Consider the following 27495-nt stretch of genomic DNA (forward strand, 5'->3'; position numbering starts at 1 on the left):
TCACCAGATTGGGCAGCGCCAGATGGTTTTCTAGGCTTGACACCAAGGATGCATATCATCAAGTCGAGCTGCATGAATCTAGCCGGCACATAACCACGTTTATTACCCATCTGGGAATGTTCCGTTACACGCGATTAATGTTCGGTGTTTGCAGTGCATCAGAGCACTTTCAAAGGATCATCGAGCAAATATTGAGCGACTGCCCCTACGCATTCAACTACTAATACGATATTTTTGTGTATATCAAAACAGAGGAAGAACACAACAGAGCGCTACGAGCTGTAATGAGAGCTCTGGAAGATCATAATGTAATTCTTAATCTAAGAAAATGTAAATTGTACGCAACGGAAATTGAGTTCTTAGGTCACAACACATTTCAAAAAGAAATTAAGCCAACTGACGACAAAATTATAACAGCCCTGCAATTCAGACCTCCTAAAAGCGCAGAAGAAGTTTGTAGCTTTCTGGGTCTTGTGGGGTACGTCGGGCGTTATCGCGGATTTAGCAACGAAAACATTCGAACTAACACAACTAATGGTAACCAACCAGAAGTTCGAGTGGTTGGCTAAGCACGAAATGGCATTCAATGCATTGAAAGAAGTAGTATGCACTGCACCAGTACTTGGCTTCTTCGATAATCAAACTGGAAACCAACCATCGTCCTTTGACGACGATCTTCAAGCCCACTTCTCGTCCTCCAGGGCGCATCGAAAGATGGGCTCTTCGGCTACAAATATTTCGATATAGAATTGTATAAAAACCCGGCAAGGACACCATCGCCGATCCTCTGTCCAGACTTTCCACATTAAGCGATTACCGCGATGTTGACAGCTCCAACGATAAAATGTATGTTAATGCGACAACCGAATCAGTCGCAATTGATGTTTCCGAAATCAGGGAAGCTTCGGATTCTGATTATGAATTAACTCTGGTGACACAGACTTTGATGAAAGACAACTGGAACGACGAAAACATCAAATCAGGCGCTAAAGAGTACGTGCCATTTCAAAAAGTTCTTAGTATTCTGGAAGGTTATGTCATTAGAGGATGTAGACTAGTCATACCGCGCAAACTACGTGCTAGAATGCTGCAACTCTCCCATGAAGGCCACCCGGGAGAACCATCGATGGTATCTCGCCTCTGAGACAGAGTGTGGTTGCCAGGCATGGACAAAGATGCAAAGAATGTTGTCAAAAGTCGTAGTAAAGAGTAAAAACCGACTGTTCCTGAACCAATGCAACGACGCAAAATTCCAAATGGAGCATGGGTCAACGTAGCAATGGATTTTCTAGGCCTGCTTCACCTTCTGGTGAGTACCTACTAGTAATTGTGGATTACTACAGCCGTTACAAAGAAGTCTGCATCATGTAGAAAATAACATCAGATGATACGATAAGCATATTGAGCCAATTTTTGTGCGCCAAGGCTATCCAAGAACCATCACCTTGGACAACGGACGGCAGTTTATTAGTACCGAGTTTGAAATTTACTGCCACACAAAAAATATAACGCTTAATCATACAGTTCCTTACTGCTCACTACTAAAACGACTCAGAATAAGTAATGCTTTAGGTCGCGGCTGGAAAACGGATCTCCTTCAATATTTGATGATGCATAATACAACCCCGCATTCCACTACCGGCAAGACCCCAACAGAGATGATGCGCAAAAAAACAATCCTGATCCAAAATCCCATTGCTTGGAGACATTGAAACAGGTCCTCCCAGAGAAACAGAGGTCAGCGCCAGGGATACAGTACTCAAACATAGAGGAAAAGAGAGAGAAGGTATGAAACACCATGCGAAGCCCTCTGAACTTCGTGTAGTAGATAAAGTACTGATGCAAAACATTCTACAACCTTCGGAAGGACATAATATATAGTAGCAGGAAAACAAGGGAATCGCGTAACAATATGAAACCCTACTACTGGTAACACATTCGAGTGAAATTCAGGACATCTGAAGAAGGTTACTCACTCGGGACATCCTACGTCACACAACCCTGACCAGGTGGCAAGTGTCCCAGTCGCCACCATCTCAACAATCCAACCAAAAACACACCATGTCTGAACGAACGAGCAAATTCGCGATCAGAGGTGGTTTCCAGCCATCGCGACAAAGTCAAAAACCGGCTTGGCAGAACGACTACATCCTGGATACTCCAAAGAACTAAATGAAAAAGGGAAATGTGATGATTAACTAATGGTACCTTCAAACCAATGAACTGGCAGCCCGGAGACTGTCAGAATAAGTCTCGGCAACCCGCTTTAAAAATATAGATTTTAATATACTGGCGGAATAAACGGTCGTGTTAAAACTGTTAATTAACTTTCTCTAATCATACATACCCTACATAGCACACGATTATAAGCCCTTCAGACAAACATTTGTTTCTGCGTTGATGGATATCGGCGACTGGAGGAAAATTAATGCACCGTCTTAATTTTTTTTTTTCGTTCCTTCGTAACACTTAATTGTAACGTAAAATCAGTGTGAATGAGTCGTTGAATAGGAAATAAATAAATGCAATTAATTATTCAATGCATGTCTTTAATTGGTCAGTACCCTTTATTTTATGGTTTTCTTGGCAAAAATTACCGATGGATTTGTAATATTTGACAGTTGATGAGATTTCTTTTTTACGATTTTTTGTAAATTTTACCAAACTTCGCTATTTAGTGATGAGTAAGTCAGTAAATTTTGACAATTGAGTGATCACCGTAAGTTTACCGATCTTTAGTAAACCAAACTTTTACTGAATGGATTACTGATTGTTCATCTGTTTGAAAGTCAGTAAAAAATTACTGAAAACCGCAAAAATGAATTGGTGTGTACGAAATCAACATTTCTGAAAACTGTTTGCGTAATACATGAATGAAAGTGAAAACGCAGTATAATATAGAAGTACAATTGAACCGCTTTCACCAGGTGTCGTCTGAACTGTTTATGGTTTGTCAAGTCCTCCGCGATCAACCAATTTAATTTTTTTTAAATTTGTGTTATAGCAAATCCAGTGCTAACGTTCTGCGCGTATAATGTACTGCCGCTATACGCATAAGTATCCCATGTGCTATGGGATTCCCTATACACATGGGACAATTATGCGTAGAGCGGCAGTGTAGTTGTGTCGAATTTCAATGCATCATGGAACCGAAAATCCTTAATAAATTGATGACTATTTCACCTTAGATACAGTCCTCGTTATTGCCAGTTGACTCAGCTGGGTATTGGAAACCCGTTACTAATGTCGTTTTCGCTTGAAGCAGAAACTAACTCAGTTTCGGACCTAACTGTTGTCAAACCGTTTGTTTGAAGCCAGTTTCCAACCTAGGTTATGCGCCACTGAACTGAAAACCGGGTTGGGTTCCAACCTGAAATATATTTCGGGTTCGCTCACACCACCGCTGTTTGGCGAGAACCCAACTTAGTTTCATTAAAAACGTTCGTTTGAGGCAACTAACCTGGGTTAGTTTTTAGGTTCTCAATCGAAAACGACATAAAACTCGTTTCCAGTCCATAGCCTACCTTTCGATATCGACAAACTTACGAACCGCATTTCAATCGAGTGTAGTGCCGGTTGCTTAGAATTCCGCCACAAATAGTATGTTGAATGATCGAATTGGTTAAACAGCCATCGAACGTGACAATCGGGGGTTAAAAATGAACATTTCATCTTTCTGACATCTATGATAAAACATTTACCAAATAGAGCATTACTCGACAACTCCTCGCTGGTCGCATTATAGAAGTGGGTACGTACAGAATCGGTATGCCTATCCCTAGGTCGTTATTTTTAGGATTTTTAGGATGCTTTACACCGCGATAAAACTTGATGTTCAAACCAGTAGGCTAATATTGAATGTTCTTGTTTTGGTTAATTATAACATCCATGTCCAAAGTACAGTTTGATGGAACCACCTTTTACAGTGCAAGCAACATTTGAATGTCTAAACGTTACTGTTATTGGTAAATGAAAATCAAATCTAAATGTGCACGTTTTATATGAAACATTGGATTTAAAGAAGAAGGAAAACTAGCATGTGAATTAAACATTATTTCGATTCTGATTGTTTTACGGAATAAGTTTGATAAAAATCACTAGAAACAGATTGTAGAAAAAAAAACATTTCCTTGTGCTTTAGCGGAGCACTTATTTTTTATACGAAGGCGCGTAGTTACCCTCCATATAGATTTTATCGATCATTCACCGAAAGTTAGTACACCGAAACAAAACAAATGGAGTAAATAAAACCATCGAATTTATTCGTAGTGAAATAAAAAGAACCCAACAGGTGCACTAGTTGTCTCCTTTCCAAGCTATATAACCTTTAACCAACTAAGCTCCGTGCAAATTTGTGAAACCACGTCATTAGTGTAGATGTAAAAATCTCATCACAGTCAAGAAAAAGTAAATAAGAACATCAGTTGCGATAGTGACTGCAACATCATAGTCTTTCGGTTTCCAATCATAATGCGTCACATTTCCGTCAATCAGACCGCAATTTGTTGAACCGATCTTTCTTGATACTTTACTAAACACAAAATAGTTCGCGAACGAACAGCTACTTCCTCTTTACTAACTAAATAATGGCGAACCATTACGGTAATAGATCGAAAGGGGACGAAAAAACCATTCACACTCTAGTGAAATACAACCGTTAAAAGTTGGAGTCACAAGTAGGCAAGTCTAAGGCAGTAGGTGAGGTCGCACGATCCTAACACCCTCCGAAGAATGCCGTGCATCTACACTACACGAAACGTACACAGTAACAGCATAGAAAAGCATAAATGTATTAACTGACTGTAAGATGTATAATATAGTTAAAATCAAATTGAAGAAAAACAAATAACTGAAGGGGAACCGAATGTTAATCAATGCGGTTGGACCGGGAAAGCTTTTGTAGCAGATATTGGTAGTAGGCTCAGTCGCTCGGCTGACGACGACAGTGAAGAGTAGAAGGGATTAAGCAATTCGTAAATGACGTAGTAGATGATAACAGGGGAGGGGTGCGGAACCGAACAGTAAGTAAGAAAAAGCTATTAAACTGAAAATGAAAATAAGTTATTGTACTATTATAACTAAGTAATTGCTATATATGATTTTATACTATTATAATGATGAATGAAAACAAAGGATTTAAATGAACTGGAAAATGGAATTTGCAGTTTATCAAAATATAATTTGGTGTACAAAAGATGCTGACAATTATTCTCTGAAACGTACCGAAGTTCACAGATATTGTTCGCATGGTAAAAGCAAATGCAAATAAAAATATAATATGAATTTTGTATAAGGTATTAACATGTCCCAATGTTATCACTCACTCTTGTTTGGAACTGGGGATTGTATTCTGAGTAGAAGTAACGAAAATTTTGTTGAAAGCGGTTGTTTGAAGGCCATATTTCGCAGTACATCCCCCAAATAGATTGATGCTCTTATTCGCGTTGATTCCTTTTTTCCATAGACGGTACATTTTACCCACAGTGCATAGAACTTGATTACTGAACTATCACTAAGTGCTCTTAGGTCTCGTGTAACACATAATTTCGTAAAAATTTTAATAACTTTTAGAAATAATGTATTCGTGGGTATCATTAAAGCGCAACTGTTCGGATAAGTGGTTTTCAAAAAAAAACTTTTTTGTAGCAACGCCTTTTATGTTGACTGTAGCTCAAAAGCAATAGTTTCCTTCACACCTGTTAACCTCTCCTCAATTAATGCCAACAACAGTTTCCTCGACCTATTAATCCTTTCCTTTTTTCCTACTCCTATACAAACAGCATATCAGTACTGTTAATTCAAATATATTTTTAATCACCTCACCTTAGTCTCCAAATTATGGTGTAGTTATAATGTCCGCACTGTATAATGGCCTGGCACGTTCTAGCTTAATCATTTGCCTTTTATAATATTATATAACACAGTTTCCTGTCTCCTGTCACTATTTGACCAAACAACAATATCAGCGTTAACTTCAATTCCTTTTGGTTGGTTGTTCGTACTTAATCCACGTTTCGCACTTTCCTACAGGTCATCGTGTAGGTTCAGTCGGTCGTGCCCTGCGGCGCTAACATTTCCCCCGCCCGTAACACTGGTTCAGAATTCTCGGTTCTACCAGATTTACTCTGCAGCTCCAGTGCCGCAAGTTTGGCTACAGGACGACGAAAAACACCTGCGGCCGTCCGAACCATCGCCTGCCGAATCCGTCCATCTTTGCCTCGCATCACCTTATCTACGATTCCTCGAGTCCATGCTCTTCTCTTGCCACCATCAACGATGTACACCAGCTCACCTACTTCGACTGGTTGTCGTTCTTCGTGCGATTTGGGACGCCGGTTGACCCCAGGGATGCACTCCTTCAACCATCTCTGCCACAGAACATCGGCCAATAGCTGGGACCGCTTGTAGTCGTCTCGTAAAGCTGAAGCAGGATCAGTCAATCGAATGCCCATCGGGTGCTCTCCTGGAGGATAACCTCGCAAAAAATGATTGGGTGTGAGTGCTTCTGAGTCGGCTGATTTCTGAGGCACGTATGTCAACGGTCTTGAGTTGATGATGTCTTCAGCCTCTGCCAACACTGTTAACAGAATTTCATCGGTAAGCTTCCTGCCGTCGCACAGTGGCGGGTCTTCAAACAAAAGTCGGACAAAACCTCAAATGTTACCTAATTTGGCTGAAAATCACAATTTAAGCTAATTTTGAGGTGCTGAGCTCATTTTTGATGTCAAAAGTCGTAAAATATTAAATGCATTTTTCCATACAGTGTCATTGAACCTTTCTTATAACTATGATCCCGTTTTCATGATAGATTTTCCGTTACTGTTCACCAATGTCAGTAATATCATAAAAAATGAAGAACAGTACTTTAAATCCATTGTATAACGTGTTGGTTTACTGTAGATTGTCTAACAATTTTACACAAAACCCCATGCGCCTCCATAGCTTCAAAATCTCCTTAAATTTTTTGCGCACCTAGGCGCAGAACGAGACCATGATATTCGAAAAGTAAATTTTTTTCCCATAGAATGTATACTATGTGACCGTTCCGAAATGATTTCGAAATTTGTACAGACTACATTAGTGAAAAAAATATTTTTGATCTGACCACCTCAAACATATTTAAACTAAAAAGTCATAGTTCCAATCAAATTTGCCAAATGTATTTTGTTCACTAACCAAGTTCTTTCGTTCCTCTACACAATGAAACTAGTTGTGCTAAAATCGGACCAAAATCAAAAGAGCAACATGCATTTGAAGTGAACAGAGCAATGGTGGTTTCGGAAATGAAAATCATTAAAAAGTCCGGACTTTGCTACGTTTAAACTCATGTTAAAAATCGTGTTCTTATCCAATGATCATAAAATTTTGAATATACGTCATTCAATGCATGAGAAATTTAAGAAAAATGTAAAATACCAATATTTCAAAAATAAATTTTTGAGGTTTTGGCCAGCCTCCAGCCACTGTGCGTCGTCTACTACTTTTAACGTTTCCTTCGCTGACCTCACTAGTCGCTCCCAGCATCCACCCATGTGAGGGGTTGATGGTGGATTGAAGCTCCACTGTGTTCTTGCATCTGTGAAGGTTTCTGCCTGCCTGCCATTGCCTGTGAATTTTCTGAAACTCTCCGGCTATCTCCTTACTGGCAGCTAGGAAGTTGGTACCGTTGTCAGAAAATACTTCCAGCGGTATTCCTCTGCGACAGATAAACCTCCTGATGGCCATGATGCAAGCTGGGCTGCTAAGGCTGTGTGCAACTTCCATGTGAATCGCTCTCGTCGTCATGCACGTAAATAACGCAACCCATCTTTTTTCTGATCGCCTGCCAACAGAAACACTGATTGGGCCGAAATAATCCACTCCAACATGTATAAACGGCCGTAGGTTTGGTGTAAGGCGCTGAATGGGTAGCGGAGCCATTCTTGGGCTGACGGACGACATTTATGAACTTTGCACCACGTACAATGCTTAATCACCTGCCACACCGCTGCTCTAAGCTGAGAAACGTAAAATCGTTGACGAAATTCGTTTACCACTGTCTCTCGGTTACAGTGCCCAAACTTTTGGTGATAATAGTTCAGTAGCTTCTTGGTGACGTCGTGGCCAATTCACTGTTTTGATCAATCGATAGCAATTTTCCTGGCAGCAGCTCCTTGTTCTTAAGCAAAACTTTGAGTTCATCTTCATACGCGTCTTGTTGCGCTATTTTAAAAATCTGGATTTCCGCTTATCTGTACTCCTCGCGAGTTAATGACGCTACGATGGCTGGAATGTTTCTCTTGATCAACCTTGCTTGATTCGCTGATGCTAAAAACGTTTGAATCGGCGATTTGCTTCCCTTTTTTCCGGCAGTTAGTAATAAACCGTTATACACACGCCACACTTCGAACCAAAATTGGCCATTTGGAAATCCTTTTCATGTCAACCAACGGCTCTAGAAACTCGATTTCATGGTACAGATGCCACGCTCTATGCTCTTTCCAGACGTTTAGTGTTGGTAATTCGAAATTCGGCCATTGCTCAAGTTGTAGAAGAATATTTGGACCAACTACCCATTGCCCCTGATTGGTTAGAGGAGGGCCACTGCCCCACTTCATCAAAATGTCTGCTATTTTTAATTTGGTTGGAATCCGCCGTTCATCAACGTTCGCCAGACTCATCACTTCTCCGATTCTGTGTGCCACGTACTGCCTGTATATTTTATGGTCGGAGCGAATCCATGACAGTACAGTTGTAGAATACGTCCATAGAATTCGCTTATCAATTTTCAGGGAATGGTTATCCTTAACCATATTGGATAGCCTAGCACCCAAAACTACAGCTTGCAGGTCTAGTCGCGGAATTGACATATACTGCAAAGGAGCTACTTTGGACTTGGCCGCTACGAGAGCACATTTCGGTTGACCGTTGATGACTGATAAGCGTTTTCACTTGCATCGGTGAAGATGTGTAGCTGGAGTGATTCGTAGTTCTCCGTCGACGTATCGGGAAAGTAGCAACGCGATGCTTTCCATTTTGGAAGCTGCTTATAAAAAGCGGCCACTCACCTTACCAGTGAAGATGGGAAGCTTCTGAAACGGCCCTTTCCGAGCCACCAATTGTGTCTTGGTGAGATCACCATCCAACTGTCGAATTCTTTCGCAATCGCTCGCACTATCGTCGGATTCATAAATTAAGCTTCGGCGTGAATTACTGGCGCTTCTGTGGGAAATTTTCGAAGCGGAGCTTTCTTTCGAGGGCGAAGCATCACGATTTCGAGGTTTCGTATGCAGATCAGGTTTTCTCAGCAGTTGATTATTTCCGGTAGTTTGCCCGCGCTGTTTGCTCGAGTTCGGCGTGGAGATTTTTGGATATGCTCCTCGAAAATCACTAGGGACATTTTCCTCTAGCTTTTGTTTTGTTGGATCTTGTTGCTAATCCTTCCACGCTACTTCCTTTACAACGTTGCATTGGGTCCACCCGGCCACTGTGCTTACAATTTCTCAGTGTTCGTTCGCAATAGGTTCTTGACGATATTCCAACCACATCGAGCTTCTTTTGTGCTGGAATTCCTCCTCAGCGGCCCTCTTCATCTCCAACATTTCACGCTCAAGTTCCAACTGCACCATCCGTTTGCGTTTTCCAGGCATCGTCCGGACTATCCAGTCTCAGGTCGATGACAGACTCTGACTGGTATATCCTCGATCCCTTGCACAAGAATTTTCCGATCCGTGCACTTTTTGCAGTTCCATGTAGTATTGCGAACATCTTCTTTCACGCCAACGCAACTAAAATGAAACCAGGTAGAGCAATTGATATGCCCACTATGGGAGAAAAAGATGAACAATAAACAACTTGTCGCAAATTTCAAACTCTGCTGGTTGCCATGAAAATCAATGTCTTCCGACCACAGCTACAGATTCCCTGTCAGATCAACAAATTACCGCCAAAGCAATCCGTAAGAACAAATTATATTTCTTTGGAACACCTCAACGATCCCTGGCAATATAAAACTTCTGTCCAGGAAGCTGTTAGAAATCTAATTTAACACATGCTCCATAAGAATGCATCCGATTGATTTGGTCAACACCTGATCATACAGCTTTCGGGCTCGCATTTTTGTCGTACTTTTTCACTTTACGATCCGGCTCTGAAACCTTTTCGTATGCGCATATTTCGAACTGTACAGCACAGAGTTTGTTGACCACAACAACATTCGACGCCTTAATTACATTTTCCGGAAAACAAATATCCTTTGAAATGTTCCAGAACTGCACAGACGGTGGTTTTGGTTATTTTCAATTCCTTTGCGAACCTCGTACCGGATCATGTCGTGATTTCATTACGTTTAGGCGGAATTAATTCGCTCCTTTTTCCATCGCGTGGTTGTTCGAGAAAATACCAACCTTGTTAAACATTTTTGCACAGGATTTCAAGATTGTGAACGGCTTACTGTGGGTAACCGACCACTACTATCACTTCGCGGGTAGAAAAACATTGAAAAATCAAAACTGGAACCTTGTCCATATTATTCGTAATTACCCTAGACAATGTGGCATAACGGAGTCTCTGATTAATTTTCATAACCATAACTAATCTCTTTAAGGGATTAGTGTTCCCAACGACTGGAGTAAAAGTTAATCGTATTCGTTTATCTTAGTAAAAATATAAATGAAATTAGAAATTTTAGTAAAATAAAACACTTGAAAAATGAATTCGCGCCAAATCCGCGCGATGCGTCAAATTGAGAACAAAAAACGCGCCAAATCCGCGAAATTCGCAAAATCGCGAAATCCGTGCGACCGTAACAACACTGAATTTCGACTATTTTCTTGAAAAGTTAGGTTGTATAATGTAAGTACGAAAAGTGAAGTCATTTTTGATTCATTATTTCCTTTATGCTGATTGTAATTGGACGCCCCTTTCGCGCCTTCAACCCTGTATTATTATTTGTCTAGTTTCACTTTTCGTTTGTTCCCCTTATATTTGGCTTACAGTAAGTCTCTTTAGTATTGATGCTCCCCTAAATTATGCGCTGAGCGAGCCATGCTTATCACAGTACGCTATCTATATCTATTCCGGCTGATAAGCATGCTTGCAACCTGATATCACACCGACTGGGCTCACACCTCTTCCATTCGACCTTAGTCTTCGGTAGTGGCTTCGACTTGTGAGTTGAATAGCGGAATTACAGGTGTATTACGTTATTTGTGCGCTTATGTTATTCTGTAATATTTATAAAACTTCACAACTGTCCAGGGAAATTCTTGTTCTCTATGCAATATTTTGGAACTGTTGAATTCATGCATGTTTACTATTCTGTGACTGAAATGTTGACTTTTTGCGTACCTACTGAAGGCTCGTAGATATTTCACTATTCACCAATCAATGACTATCACATCCAAGTGAATCATAATCGATGTGTAACATATTGGTTTAGGACTTTGTTTATTGCACAGGCCCCTAACAAATATTATCCGCCGTATCTAAACTACAAATTTAAGAGACCATGGAATTTTCATTGCGGAGATCACTTTTGCAGTTTCTTTCGGTTGTTATCCTGTATAGAGGTAAAATTTCTTCCCGTATTTTGATATAGTTGATACAGAAACACAATTGGCATTGAACCATTGCGTGAATATTTGGCACATTTCAGCCACTCTCGTTCGGGCTTACAATATTTCTCCGGAATTGATTCATTGTTATCGAGGAAACTATACACTACCCACGGTCGGATACAATCAACAGCTACTGTTGGAGCTGATCCGGAAGATCGAAATGCGGAACCCGACCACGTTGGATATGCGGATGCTGAGTGTGGATTTGATGCATCGGTAAGACTTCTTGAACTGCTCGCAAAGTCATAACACTTCCCCAAGTCACTATCGCTTCTAACCAGCACTATCCAAACCCATTCCAGCATACGAATAGACGGCATCGAAAAGGCTCCAGGTCTACAGGAATCTGAATTCGTCACCCCGTACAGCCCTCGCGGCATAATGGTGCCCAAGTACACGCTGCTGCTGCAACTTGTTTCCGACATTCCTGGAACGATAGAGTTCCAACAATTTCTAAGCCCATTGGAGATTTGTCTGCTGCATCGCATGCTCAGCAGTACCATTGAACCATATCAGCGGGGAGACGAACGGACAACCTGCCCGGGAACTCTAGCCGATGCTAGGAATCCTCAGGCACCCTGGATCACTCAGAATAAGTAGGTTCTCGGCTTAGCATTGATTTGTTGATCACATCTAACCTTTTCATTGTAGAAGTAAACGTAACGAAACGAGCAGTACCACCTTCAACAGACCAATCTCTCGCTGTCCACTGGAAGGCGGGACCTATCGAAGTGCGATGTATGGTTCGGTAGCTCCTGGAATTACCATCATGTCGATCGCAGCCGGGCTTCAGCCGCAAAACGTCCGCATTAGTGAGTTTGTATCCGCTTACAAAAGAAAGAACCCCTACGAAAATCTGGAAACAATGGAGCGTGCGGACACTCGCAAACAGCTGGAGAAGTTGATCAACTCGATGGAATCGATCGACAACACCTACGTGACCGGGCTGGCCGGAGATCTTGCCGAAGTATGTCTCTATCAAGGCCCGTACGTTGGTACGGATGTACGGATTGGGTTGAAGGGGACGTGGAACGATACGTACTTTCCCCGAGTTCGGTTTCTTGCAAACGACCACGATGGACGTTGGGAGATGACGGACAGTGAGATTCTGTCCGGTATCGATGGGTACTTTTTAGCGCAACAGGTTCCGAGTTTTGTCAACAGGGTGAGAAGACTTCGGTTATCGCAGGTGTTGGACATGTACTACAGCGCCCGTGGTATTCCGGTCATTTCGATTGAGAATGTTCGAAAGCGGAAGCTACATCATAGCAGGCTTTCGATTGTGGATGTAGGGTCGAGGAATACAGAGCTCAAAGAGGATTCGTTGAATGCGCTATTCAACGCCGCTGGAAAGACCAAGTTTCGAAATGTTTTCGACGATGAAGATGAGGAAACATTGAAGGCAGACCAATCGATTGTTGATGACATCAACAAGGCATGCTATAGGAAAGAAATTCTACACACGATAGACAGAGATCGATTGAAGCAAGAAACTTTTAATTTCGTGCAGATCTTGCAGTTTGCGACGGGAAGCGTTGTAGTGGAAGACTCACTAATGCGACGGAATTGTGATGCGGCTGTTGATAGATTTTTTAACTATGCTACAAGTTTAATGGGAACGGTAGCCGACTGCAGTGCAGTGGGAACTTCGGACACCAAACCGATTGTGGATTTACTGCTGGTGATTGATGGATCAAGAAGTGTTTACGAGAACCAAAGGCTGATTTTGTGAGTACTGTAGTTTGAAGTATGTGGACTTTGATCCAAGCAGTTTATTCTTCAGTCATTTAGCCGAGTTAATCGACATTTCTGTCTACGGATCGCATATTTCTGTGGTACACGGTCAAACCGGAGAATTCATGGTTAACAGAACCAACAGCGTAGCTAGTATTTTCGAGCAGCTGTCCAGTTTCGAAGGACCGTGTGAGTTTTTCGTTGCTTGAATTTGTTAGTGCCCATAGCTAAAATAATTACTTCTTCATAGATCCCACGTCTCTCTCGCTATCCAGAAGTTTCGACTCTATAATCAACAGGTTATCTGCCCAAATGGATGAAGAACGAGCCTACCGGACCGTTGGTGCTAGTTCGCCCGTGATTATGGTAGTTTCCCAGGACCAAAAAATAACGGAGACCGATTTTGCCAGTGCCCGTCGAATGATGATCAGTTCATTCGAGCAGTTCTCGGATTTGTATTTCATCTTTCGTACTAACGACGTGGCCACGTTCCGTCAGCTGACGGATTTTGTAAGTACTCTCACTTATTCCAAATAACGCCAACTAACCGCATAATTTCATAAACCAGAGCGGTATTTCACATAGTCGTCTCCCTGTAGAGGAACACTACAAAATTATCGAGTCCTCGTCGATCGAACCGAGGCCATTCAGCGAGGAACTGCTCACAACGTTGAAAGCAATTCCTCAGCGGCTAGTAGCTCCCTTCTGCAGAACAGCTTCGAACCGGGACATGTGGCGTAACGTTAATATACGGGAGGAGTACGAGCAATATCTCAGTCCCGGCGTTGAGCTTCGGTATCGAATCAGCCGTAATTTTCTGTGGAAAACCGGCGTAGTGGGGATTCAATTTCAGAATTCGGCTTACGGAGAATTTACCGTCTGTGGAACCCAAGATTATCATTTCACAGGATTATCATGTAAAACCACAACACCGGAGCAGGATAACGTGTGGTTTAACTTTACGGAGCTGTGTTCCGGGGCGCCTGGATTGCAGTGTTCGTCATTGTATTTTATAGTGCAGATGGAGACATCGTACATGAAGTGTACGGAGAACGACTGCCGCTATCCGGATCAAGTGCGGATGGTTATTAAACATCAAGGGCTGCGTTGTCCGACGGATGCGAGTGGAGGTGAAGAGCGAAGTGTCGCGAGGTGGTTAGTGTTTTTCGCTGTGGCAGTGCTGGTTGCGAGTAATTTTAGGTTAGGTTTTAGTTTAGTGTAGATATGGGCAAGCTTCAAAAGCGAATCATAATTGACTTAAAGAAAAAAGGAATAGACTCTTGACCAATTCAATGACATTTGTAAAGATTAGAGAAATGTCTGTTTGATTTTGATTTGGAGTACGGTTTTGATGTCTTATAAACAAATAAGTGCTCATGTATTCATAGCGCTTATGTTTAATGTGATATAAGATCACAGTTGGCTTGATTTGCTTGCATCTTGTTAGGATTATAATTATCAGCACTCCATCAGGAATGAAGCATTGCAAGATGACGTCATTTCAGTAAAAATACACGAAAAATTAACAGTTCAGTGAGCTTGTTTACATGGTGTTAGAATTTAAAATCAATTCGAGCCAAGTTTCTGTACTGCGAGGAATCGAAATTTTTCAAAGTTCATATAAACAAGCTCCCCAACCTGTCGAAAAAGTGAGGTTAAATTTTTCTATTGCAACTATAACTTTAAGAACAAGTACTCCGTTCTAAAAAAAAAAATTATACATTTCTCTAAGTCGCTTAGGGACGATTTCTTCACCCTCGCTTAGCACTTAAGCCAGGTTTAAATGTACTGGTAAACCTGGTTTAAAAGTTGAGCGAGGGTGAAGAAATAGACCCTTAGACAGGTTTTTCAAAGAATCGCAACCCAAAAAACAATTGAAGTTTTATTGTTCAATCTAAGTTTTATAAGAGGCCATAAAACTATTATAAAACCTTCATTGTTACTAGATGACTTTTTAAAAAAGAATCGTTGCTAATTCACACTTTTTCAAGAGTCGATTCTTTTGATCGATTCGTGATTTACTCGTCCATCTCTAGTTGGTGCGTATACTGTAAAGAAATACGTAATGTTCAGATTAAAATAATAACATAAACATAATATTATTTATATGAAAACATTGCTTTGCTAATCATAAGCAAAATGTTAAAAGTGTTGGAAAGAATGTGATTTGTATTTCCAACTCAACGACAGTAAAAGCAAACGGGAGCCGGATCCAGGAGAACAACATTTCTACGAAAAACCTATCCGTCGTAATGCAGAATAATATTATCTAATTCATTCAATTGTTTAGCTGCTACCACGCGTTTCCATTAGGCGGTTCACCACCCACAAAATATTTTCGAGCAAAAAATTTCGTTGGAAAAGTCCAGCCCCCCATCTGCAGATTAAAGTGTCGGTAAAGTAGCGCAAGCTTTCGTGACAGCTCCATATAGACGAAACGATTTTATCGCGAGCCGTGTGCAGCAAACCGTATCAAAATAAAAACAAAATATCTGCTATTTCATTCACTCTAACCGCAAATGTGTCCTCTGTGTCGTCTGATTTCAACAACGCTTTTATCATTGTGGTTTTCAATTTAGCGGTTTCTTTTACGAACCGTAGTGTGTATTGTTTCCGCGAGTTCTGTGATTGTCCAGTGCTGTGAGGAAAATCCATTCGAATTGAGCATTTGATAAATACGTGCAAACATCCACTACAGTGCAAGTGAAGTGCATCGTCAGAGTCCTTGGAGAATAACATTTCTCGTAAGGTGAGTCACTGTTCCACTTTGTTAAAACATTTATTGCAAAATAAAACCTATTAGAAAAATTTAAAAAAAACTAACTAGGGTAACAATAAAAATTTATTCACTAGGAATAGCCGTATGTATCCTAAGTCCGTGCATATCTTTGATTTCGCTCTTCAGTATCTCGGTTATTAGCCGATGTTGCTTGACAGTCGAAAGGCCCTTGAATTCTGCTGTTTCGACATAAATTTCGTACATTGAACCACAACCTCCCGAGATGTCACTGACCACTACGTTTTTTGCCTGTAATTAATCGAACAACGTAGATGAGATATAAATTAAAGGCATAATCATTCAAAACAAGAACTATATAGTGTAGATTCATTTTTTTCGATTACCAATCTGACTACTTACCATCGGAAATTTGGTCTGAAGTGTTTTTCGTAGAGTATTTTCGGTATTTTTTACCGCTCCACCGGTTCCCGACCACACGCGGCTGAGAATCTGTGAAAAGAAAATTAGATTACACTCTGTAGACAGTCAATTGTTTTATTCGTAGATAAGAATTCTCATAATACGCAAAACGTAAACATAACCTACATAAGAAGCAATTGCTTTGCGTAACACTTTCACTCTTACCGAAATGTACCGCTTGCCGGCTAATCGCACAAAATTAGAACTCATCTTACTCGATGCTAATCCTAGTATAAAGTGGCGTTTAATTGACAATAATAACACTAGATAGGGTTTTTTTTGTTGAATGAACTTGAAATTTACTTCGTTGAGCCGGATTTGTTATGAAATCAATACGCCTACTTTACCGGCATGTTGCTTCGTCGCATGCTGAACGAAGCAGAAATGTCAGTTTATGCGGTACATGCTGGAAGAGCTTTCAATACATGTGGGAACGAAAGCTTTCGTTGCACAGTGGGCGAGGCAGCATGATCCCGGGATTTTATTAGAATATTTTCCGGGATTGCTAACCCATTCACCTTTCATATAGGCATTGAGAACTTACATACAAGTCCATGGCTCATACAAAGGAGGCTTGCTATTCCGCGAATTGACAGTTTTCAGTGATGTCAGAGAAATCGTTGAGATAAACAAACGGATTTCTCGAAAGTTGTTAATTGACAATAAAGCTGTTAAATACTTATACTACGTTCACAGTACGAGTTAAAACGCGTTTTAACGCTATCTTGATGACATTTTTCTTGTTGCTAATTATTATAACATGTTTTAACTCTGTAGTGTGAACATGGTATTACCAACGTTGATATTACACAGGTTTTTTAGGAAACTTTGTTCTAGCTTATATGTCTGTTCTCTGTGATATAAGGCAGTTTCTCAGGTATTGGTCGCACCTGGCGAGAAATCTTAAGTTTGGAAGAACCTGGGGAGAAATCTTTATTTTGGAAGATTTTATTTTTCTAATTCATGGCTCATATGGTGAAAGTAAAAAACCGACTTCCAACCAAAATTTCAATTTTATTGTGCATCTGTTTATAAGCTTATCAATCATAGTGCCCAACGTTGAAGTATACCTATTTTTGGTTAATGGAGGCGTATTAGACGCGATTACCCTATACCATTTTGTTAGGTATTGTATTGAATATAATTTCCAACGGTACCACGTTTTTGGAAATCGGATGTAATTGATTCGCCGTACACATATTGCTAGTCTAGTCTAGTCTACACATACATAGCCAATACATGTAGGGATCCTGAAAAATTGCAATTTTTCGTGCCAATATTAATGTTTGTGGCACATATGGTACACAATCATTAAAGCCAGAGCCGTAGCAATCTTATTTTACGTGAGGGGGCAATTTTTTTTAATTAAACTTAACGTATATTTAAAGCAAGGGTCTGGAAGAATTTTTTTTTTAATATTTAAGGCCACAGTACTCAAGACGATACTGACTCCTGCGGTAGAACACAAAGGGTTACATCGTCAAAAAACTAAGCTTGCTCATATGACCTTTTTCACGCTGTTCTACACTTTCTTCCTTCTTCGTCTTGCTCGTTACAAGATAAAAACAAAAAATTGATTCACTCGTAGTCGTTAAGAAAAAGGAAAAGAGAGAATCGTTGCTAGAAGACCCATCCCTTGGTCGGCAACTACTAAGTGATTTGGTATTCAATGTGGATGATCCGTGGGGCGTCAGTCATTCGATGTGCACACACCATCCCTTGGTCGGCAACTACTAAGTGATTTGGTATTCAATGTGGATGATGCGGTTGCGCAATGTCGCGACACGGATCTAATGCCGCGCCGCAGGATCCCGAAACTGCACAGGTCAACTTAAAAGAATACTTTAAGTTGACCTGTGAACTTCAGGTCATGAATGATAACGTGCTCCCAATTCACCTGGAATTTGTGCAGAACCTGGAAGTATTCTGTGCTGCAGTGGCAACCGTAAGATGTTTACCATATCAACTTACACCTAGAGGCGACCCGTCTCAACATCACCAGGAAAAACAAATACCTCCAAGGTAGCGGAGTTTGGAGAGTCGAACAACTGAGCTTCGCATGCTGGGAGCTCGCCAGCTGACAAAAAACACGACACACTAATGCAGTCTTATCAAAATGACTAAGGCGTTACACTTCTATGACCAAATCAGCCACAAGAAGCACAATTTCAGCGAAGGTCTACCGGATATCAGTTATAGCTTATGAACCAGTATTTGGCAGGTCCCCGTACAATATCGCGAAGGGTAACAGTGGCTTAGGGGCGAGGAGAAATGAGCAGGCGAAGAAATCGACAAGATGTCATGATGCGAGCCCCGTTTATCGCTGGATTTCATTACCCGTGGTACCACAATTCTCATCCCCAAGGATATACCAATTACCTGCCTAACAAGTCTGCATAAGATCATGAGCACCTTCATCACTACATACGTAAGGGCCCACTATGAGAAGAATAGCATTCTGACAGAGGAGCAGAAGGGATCTAAGAAAAACACCAGACTGAAAAGATCAAGCCATCCTCGATGCAGTCATTGTTGGAGAAGTAGTGTGTAACTAACGGAACCTTAGTATGGGCTATATCGATTACAAGAAGACATACAACTCCATACCGCACTCGCTCCTCATCAAGGTATTAAAGATGTATAAAGTTGATCCTGTAGTCTAAGGTTCTTACGGTAGGTGATGGAGACAGGAACGACAAAGCGGCTCAGCTCAGAAGTGGAAAAGACGTGTTGCGGTCTAGAATGCTTCGCATCTTGAGGGGAATCTTCCAAGACGATTCTTTTATCCGCTCAGTAGGACACCTCAATGACAATCGTCGCATGACTATCAGATAAGATATAGAGAAAGCTCACTGGTAGAGACGCCCCATACTTTCTACGTGAACGATATCAAGATCAAAGATCAAAGACCCACCCCCCCCCCCCACCCTTGCCCCTTAGATTGCTACGGCTCTGATTAAAACGGCCAGGCCAACTGTGCAGCGCACAAAACGAAGATGATTCGGCTATTATACGGCAATAAAATTATCCATCTAATAAATGATTTAATCAACGAATTATATTGAACCATGAATAAAAGGAAGAAACGTGGACAACCGTACTACGTACTGGTCTAAATTTCCTGGGATGGGGCAGAGATTATATGCCTTTCCTAGCTAATGAACCATGGTTATAGAACCTTTACTCGCTCTCTGAAACGAACGAGAAAATTGACGAAATCGTTTAATTAGTACTAAACATTACCCTTCCGGAAGTCGCGCTAGTTCACTCAGTGCACGCTGCTCTGAAAATATAGCGAAATAGTCTTAGCGCACCAGTGGCTGCTCGATCAGTGGGTCATTTGCGCGACTTCACAAGAGTTAAAACAAGAAAACCCCAAGCAACTCCGAAAACAGAAAAAAATAAAAAATATCCCACGTAAACGCTTTCATAAAAACAAAATTTAAATGATTTTTCTATTTAGTGCGTGTGTGTGCCGAATTTTCGAATATTTAAATATTCTGATTAAGCAAGTATTTACAAAGTTCCCTTAAACAGAATGTTGGTAGTGTGCGACTATAGAAAAGTTTTTCTCTGTACTTTTTAAGACAATAAACAATATTGTTTCCAAGGCAACTGAAAACTTTTCTGATAACTATGACACCATCAGTTTTATTTTTGGCAAGTTCTTCTGCCTTGTCTTATAATACCTGCCAGGTTGGAATAAATTTCGAAGTCAACAATTCGTAATCTTCAAATAATAAAAACCGGAGAGTTTGATTTTTTTTAATCTAAACGAAACTCGTTCGGTTTGGGTTTTGGGTAGAACATTTGAAAATCAGACCATATAAGCATACCGCTCTAGTCTATGGCCACACCGGTGTACCAGCTGTCGAAACCGGTGTTGTATATTACCGTGAACTGTAAACGCCGCGTCCGATCTTGGATCTGCTGATCCGTATAAAATTTACCGCTCTAATATATGGCCGCACCGGCGTAATAATTACCGAAATCGGTGTTGAATAATACGATGAACTGTGAGCGCCGCATCCGATCTTGAACCTGCTGAAGGCAGCACTCATGCCCCGAATACTCCTGACTCGAGCGATCCGTGGGGCGTCAGTCATTCGATGTGCACTTCTCACCAGCACGTAGACGCTACCTTTCTTAGCGAGCAGCACGCAAAAATTATTCCGAGAACTCTGGATCAGCGATCCACCGTATTGCACTTTGTTTTACACCACTGGAAATGTGTCGGGAACGAACAAAACTTCGGAAAATTCAGCAAAATGTTGCGAGAAAAAAAAGGAGAAGAAATGAACTGTCGCAAACGAGACCTCGCCCACTGATCTCTGATACTCACCAATTCCGGTAGGAGGACAAACATGCTCCTGTACAAACGACAACACTAAAGCACCTGAAATTACGTCGGTACATGGGCGAGCTAATACCCCACCAAAATCATTATAGATGTCACTACTGCGCATAACAGTTTTTTTACATGAAAGACCCTCGGTCATCCTGCCCCGGTCTACCCAGCAAAGTGATAATAATGATTTTGTGCCACTCTGTCACAGACTCGCAAATGTATACATTAGAAATTAAGACGATTAGTTATAAACAATTCCGGTGAAAATCGTTGCGATCAATTCAATCAAAAGCAACGATTAGTTCTCTTTATAGTTTGCAAGTTCGTTTCTAAAATGCGCTTTGCTTACTCGATTTACCGAGTAGGTTTTAAAAATTCCTATGTCAACAATCACTGATATGCGAATGTTTATTATATTTTATCAACAGTTAATAACTGAACATCCAATATATTGAATTAGAAATGTAATGTAATGCCCACCAAAAAAATTAAATTTTTTTAAAGATGTAGGGTGAAGTGCCTATTTTCACCATACTAAGGACGGCGCCTCACTGATTCATTAATTACTCGGCCTACAAACAATGGAATGCGTAGAAATTGGCATCAACAGCTTTGCTTCGTTATTAAGTACCAAGATAATAACATACATGCGCTGAAAACAGTGAAATTCTCGTGTTTAAGCGCAACGAAAACACGAATCGAGTGCCCCTATTGTTGCGCTACCATTTGACTCAATGCGTTAAACAAAGATGGCAGACACTGCTCTAACCAACGGCTTCAAATGGGTAGCGTGATAATAGAAACATAGCGATAATGGGCTCATCACCCTATAAAAAATAATTAAAAATAAATTATTACCAAATTTTTTCCCTCTTGTCCCACAGTGGAATATTTCATGACGCATAACGGAAAGCTTTTGTGCTTTTGCCATTGGCCACCAGATAGAGATACATTCATTTCAGAGTCAGATGTGTTGGGTGGAATGAGTGGGTTTTCATTAATTTTTTACGTGATGTTCCAGTCTGGATATCGGTAAGCTTAACTTGAATGTTTTATTGTAATGAAAAATTTCATCTTTTTGTGACATTCGATTTAGTGGAAAGTAATCATGGCGTGACTACTATAGCTGCGTTAATTAAAATTAAGATTTCAAAATACTCTGGTAGATATTTACTGGGCAATGTTTGGATTTTATCGAAATACATTCTATTTGAAATTAGGACACAGTCTTACCACGAAGATATAATTGGTCTCGAATATGCTTGAACTACATTCGCTGACATTGCCCTAAATATTGCTAAATAAGGATAATAATGCCGGTTATTGTGTCTCATTTCTTCAGTCACGTGTCTAAAGCCTATACTAATTTCTAATGAGTACAATTAATCAAACATGTGTAGAGTACAGATTTTATTCAATAACCCACTCAATTTTGTAAACAAACGTATCAGCAATTATATGTTTGCATTCATTTTATCTTCGCAATAAAAAGCTGACGTCAGTAACATGATAAATATTTAGGAAAATAAACCAGTTTGCGCTCGTGGATCGAACTTCAAACAAATGGGACATCTGAACAATTGTCTGGGGGGAAATAGAGCTTGGCCGAAGAAGCTAGGAGAAGGGATCAATTTACATTCATTTGATCATCGTCTCCATTCACGGCGGACTACGTGACAGAGATCATTGTTTACACTGTACTCTTCTTCTAACCGATTGATACTGTGAAATCGTCTCGCCGGTGTTAACAAGAGCCGAAAGAATGCAGGTCCATCCCGATTTTGCTGTCTTATTTTTTTTTTTATTTTCGCAAACCGAACAAACAGCACTCGTTTTCTGGCCAACAACATTCCTTTACCACTTCTGTGTGCTTGCTTTTGATAATCATTAGAGTTGGGTTGGGGTTATTGTTCCTTAAGCACTTTTTGTTGGTGGGTAGGTCCAAATCCCTCTTCGACTGCCGATTTTTCTTACGTTTTGTTGTTTGCTTGTGAAGGTAGAATAACCTCGGGAAAGAATCCCGCTCGCTCGACACATGCGGTGCGGTATTCAAGGCACAGACCTCTCTGTTCACGTAGCCGGTCCAGATCCAGACAAGCACAATTCAGCAGTTGGCGCTCAATTTGAAACATACCTACATACATTCAATATGTACATGTGGGTATAGCTCTGGAACGGATGGTGCATGTTTCATGTCGACGGTCTTTCTCGTTTCCTTTTTGATTTGATGTTTATATTGTTGGTGTTGATGATGATGATGATGATAATCATCGTCGTCATCATCAATGTTACCGTATTCGAAATGCATCGTACACCTAGCAAATGAGGTCTGAGAACATGGCGAAAAGATTCGAGGAAGAGGATGCAAAGCGCAGACGGAGAAAAACAATAATAAATGCTCCGTGGGAAGAGTAAATAAACCTTCGGCCAAGAAATATGTGCGGGAATTCCTAGGAGAGTGCATGACGAAAACATGCCATGGAAAGTTACAGAACATTATTGGAGCAATGTGTTGCCAGTTGCCAGCGGACGCAGCTAGTACGATTACGGCGGATAAGGCCAGTTATTTTCCGACTACGGTCAGCTGCGTTGGTATTGATTCGCTTTGACGTTTGAATTTGGAATAACACGAATTGTTTGCTAGAGGGATTTGGAAGCAAACAAACAGACTGGCGCAAGCGCTGGCGGCAGTGGAAATAAATGCGGGATCTCAATAATCGTCACTTGACTCTGTTGACCAATGTTGAGTTTTGAATTTGGCACAAAACAAACTGTTTGTTTGAGGCATTAGGGTGGGATAGGTAATACGGTCACAGACTAACAGACATAACACTCAAAAACAAAGCTTCGCCCGCTTTAACGGTCATTTTAAATATATTTGTAGTTGGGACTGTGGCCACATTTGAAATAATGGCGCCACTGACATATGAACAAGCATATGGGGGATAGGCCACTAGTGAAAAATTGTCCCCAAACCTGAGGGGTAAACCACCAGTAAATGAGTGTTTGGGACTGTGAATAAAAGGTGGAGCTAGCCCGAGCAAAGGCGGATAACATAATGATTTCATATTGATATCATGTCTTGTTATGATTGTTATTATTTTGATATTATGTTATCATCTTCACAATTTGCGAATAACTCGATCATAACAGAATTTGTTATCGCTGCAGTTTTTGATGCCACCATTGAAAATCTCGAGGAATTTCTACAGTTTGACGGTTTCGCTTCAGTTTCCAAGTCGAAAGCATTATAATTACACACATAATTACATAATTACATTATGGTGACGTTTTAGATTGATTCACCCAAGTAGCATTTCTAATTTTATAGCACACTGCAAGGAAGGCTTCAGGAGTACTATAAAACCTTAATTGTTACAAGGGTAGTTATCATAATGAAAGTAAAGTTTTACAGTAATTCAGTATATGTATTTATTTCAGCTTAAATTAATTTTTTGGATGAGTTTGAGAAAAATGCTCGACATTTGTGATTGGCACCCCCGTTAGAGCTTATATAGTCGCACAGTGTAGGCTAGCTGGACAAAACATCAAAATCCAGGAAAAAAAATGCGTGAGTGACATTGGGCGAAGCAAACTACAAATATTATTATTGGTCCTGGCATTGGTTTTGCTGCGGTCGAAAAAATATTATTTGTATATGAGATGTAAATTTCATGTCTGGCAAAAGTGTACACAAGTTTGTGTGCCTTAAGGGTCAGGTGAACGGCATGAAAAAACCTAACACCGATTGTCTTACAGAAAAATTTGATGTTCCAATGATGCTCAGAGATATTTCTTATCAGCGCCGTGTATTTACAGCAAGAAACTTTGAGGAAAACCAAAACAAAAAGCCTTCAAGAAACAGAATCGACTCAAATTCGTTCCAGAAGTACATTTCTATGGTGAGATATTACGACAAAAAAAAATCAAATTGGATGGACTGCTGAAGTTGATAATAACAAATTGGTATCAGAGTACTATTATCGACGTTATTGTTCTACCATAAAAATGTATCAATTTGTTTCATAACCACTCGAATGAACTTTGGAATTGATCTGCTACTAAGCTACTGTGAACTACCCGGACATTATGCAGAGTTATGAGCACAGTGAAATTTATTGTAAATATGTAGATGCACAAATGATTCAGTTGAATCAAACTGATTTAAACGTCTTAGTAATATAGGGGAACCCGGGGTTATTAAGACCGTGGGTATAATTCGGACCCCCTCGATATCTTAGAAAATTGTAATACTTTGTGACTGTCGTGACGTTCGTGGAATCGCTATTATAAAATATTAATTTTGACAGATGAATCTCATTCTTCAGTTTTTTGACGTAGGACTACGTCTTTGTTTTCGATGTAGGGGTGTACGTTGCAAATTGTACAAAAATGGTATGTAACGAAAAGTGGTCCAATTTTAAACGCATATAATTCAGCCATCTCACGATAAAATTTTTTGCGCATATCGCCCGAAATACTTCTAAGAATAGATTCCAATAGATAAACCCAAAGATTTTTGATATCATGTCATTAAAAATTTAAATAATGAACAACCTAGTCAAAATATCGCGCATTTACACACAGAAGATAGCGCTTTCCTAGTCCAGCACGACAGATTTGTGTACCTAGCGCGCTACGCTTCTATGAATGACGTCATTATCGACTATTTTAAACGGACGGATTTCGCCGAACACGCTCAGTAACCTGTTGAGCGGCTGGCGAAGCAGATCACCGCGCTGTGTGTTTTCACAGCCAGTGTAGCTGAGTTAGAAGTCCGTTACACTGCTTGTGGTGGTACGCTACCCAGTGAATGCGACTCCGTTCAAACACTATGCTATCTTTTGTGTTGTGCTCGTTTCCAGCACACTTTTATGTATAGTACACAAAATAGTTTGTACATGCGAGCTCCATTTGCAAACACGGTTAACATAGTGTCGTGGTAATAGTTGCATCTTTCGCTCTACCCATCATCATCAGCGTTGATTCATTTTGCTTTGTACGCTTGGGTTTAATGTTTGAGGCGAATGTGTAGGTAGGTAGATCTAATTTGTTACTAAATTGCACAACGAAAGATTATTATTTACATTCGATCAATTCGTTGATTCATTTCCCCATCACGTGATTCATTTCCACTCAGCCTATAGTATTTTGATTCTACTAATAGGTACATACTACAAAGCCCATTTATGAATGAATACACTGTCACTTGAAAAACCGTTGCAAAAACGCATCTTGTCCATATATAAAATTGTTTTTGGTTTTTGTATATTTATAGTTTCGATATATGATAAAGACCACTGAATTCGCTATATTTGTATGCGTACTTTGGGAAATGGCAAAATATAACTAGAATGCTTGGTCTATACATACATGAAATGTGATTATATTGTCTAAAATTTGATTTTTCTTCTCTGGTCCGGGTTTTTTACCACACACAATCGAAAAGTTTTTACAAGCTAATCTTATGCTATAAAGATTTAGTTCCAGATATAAGTTTGGTCACAGTTTTCTGTCTTCTTTCTTCAGATCCTTTTAAATAAGTTTAATCGGATTCAATCACCTACTACAAATCAAATGACCAAATAACCAAGAAGGTTTGGTTCAATGTGTAATATTCGATGTTGATTGGTTGTGATTAAACCATACGAAGGAAATATTTCTATATAAATGTACTAAGAAAATAAATATTTTACATTAAGTAGTATAGTCCTATGTCTACAGCTCGTGCAACACCATAGGGCTGCCCCTTGTAGTTTTTTAGATAGGAGATACAACGCGTTTCATTTTTTCCATCCACAAAACAAAAAAAAAACATTGTAATGGTAAAACCGCGATTAAAGTAACAAACAAAAGTAAAAAAAATAACAGGTAAGTGATATGGAACGCATGAGGCTCCTATTTTATGGAACGATTTTTGTTTAAGTGAAATGACAGATATTTTCAAGACGCTTACTACTTTTATGCGAAATGAGCGTACGGCGTTATTCGTACCGCCTATTCCATCAATCACCGTTCAGCGGCTTGCTTCTGCGTACACGATTACACACGCCGCAGCAAGGAAAATACATGATGCGTCAATCGACATCTGTGACTAACCAGATTATTAAAAAAAAACTTTTTTTAGTTTTTAATGAGTTTCTCCAATAAAGATTTCATAGGTAAACATAATTCTATTGTAAAAAAAGGTCGGTCTGAATTGCCCCGTATGCTGGCCCGAATCACCCCTACATTCTAAAAGAAAGGAAAAACCTAGAGTTTTGGAAATCGTTGCCTAGTGCTGTCATGGAGTGGTGCAAATGATTTTTTATGGCTCCAAAATGTAGCTAAGGCTTCAAACTAACAATTGGACCTTTAACGATAAATTCTTTCACATCTATCCACGTGAAAAGGAGATTTGCTTAGATAGGTCCTAATAGCTGCGGGTTCTCCCATTTTCAATGAATATATAAAAACTAATAAGTGATAATTGTGAATACCGTAAAATGGGGGAACATTGATCAATTTTTCTGCATTTTTTCGAATAACTTTCTTCAAATCAGGTAAATGTAATTGTTTGCATTTTTAAAACAAGTACTGGTACCCATAGATTGGAAACGTCCAAATTGTTTGGTAAT

General features: G+C 40.1%; 2 protein-coding genes across 4 annotated transcripts in view; one reads left to right on the plus strand and one right to left on the minus strand.

The window, feature by feature from the left end:
* The first annotated feature begins 11167 nt into the window (after positions 1-11167).
* The window catches only part of LOC131692488 (uncharacterized), a 229758-nt gene continuing 213430 nt past the window's right edge, over positions 11168-27495 (plus strand). For 2 of the 3 annotated variants that reach the window (XM_058979569.1, XM_058979570.1), the window contains exons 1-7: positions 11168-11549; positions 11636-11813; positions 11900-12193; positions 12249-13325; positions 13381-13520; positions 13582-13841; positions 13900-16080. In XM_058979569.1, the coding sequence (XP_058835552.1) occupies positions 11489-11549; positions 11636-11813; positions 11900-12193; positions 12249-13325; positions 13381-13520; positions 13582-13841; positions 13900-14553 (2664 nt within the window). In that variant the 5' untranslated portion in view covers positions 11168-11488 and the 3' untranslated portion in view covers positions 14554-16080. The remainder of the gene's footprint in view (positions 11550-11635; positions 11814-11899; positions 12194-12248; positions 13326-13380; positions 13521-13581; positions 13842-13899; positions 16081-27495) is intronic. The other variant, XM_058979571.1, reaches the window with a different exon arrangement.
* On the minus strand, positions 16091-18144 carry LOC131692493 (bolA-like protein 3). Its single transcript, XM_058979575.1, has 3 exons — positions 16696-18144; positions 16471-16560; positions 16091-16359 (listed from the first exon to the last, which is right to left on the minus strand). The coding sequence occupies exons 1-3, from the start codon at positions 16738-16740 to the stop codon at positions 16174-16176; spliced, it is 321 nt and encodes a 106-aa protein (XP_058835558.1). The 5' UTR covers positions 16741-18144; the 3' UTR covers positions 16091-16173.

This window comes from Topomyia yanbarensis, chromosome 3 (assembly GCF_030247195.1).
Source record: "Topomyia yanbarensis strain Yona2022 chromosome 3, ASM3024719v1, whole genome shotgun sequence".
NCBI lineage: Eukaryota > Metazoa > Arthropoda > Insecta > Diptera > Culicidae > Topomyia > Topomyia yanbarensis.

Coding starts and splice junctions, on each gene's coding strand:
- LOC131692493 (XM_058979575.1), bottom strand. CDS start 16,740: ATGAGTTCTAATTTTGTGCGATTAGCCGGCAAGCGGTACATTTCG. Junction 16,561..16,695: donor CCGGCAAGCGGTACATTTCG/GTAAGAGTGAAA, acceptor TTCTTTTCACAG/ATTCTCAGCCGCGTGTGGTC. Junction 16,360..16,470: donor TTCAGACCAAATTTCCGATG/GTAAGTAGTCAG, acceptor GATTAATTACAG/GCAAAAAACGTAGTGGTCAG.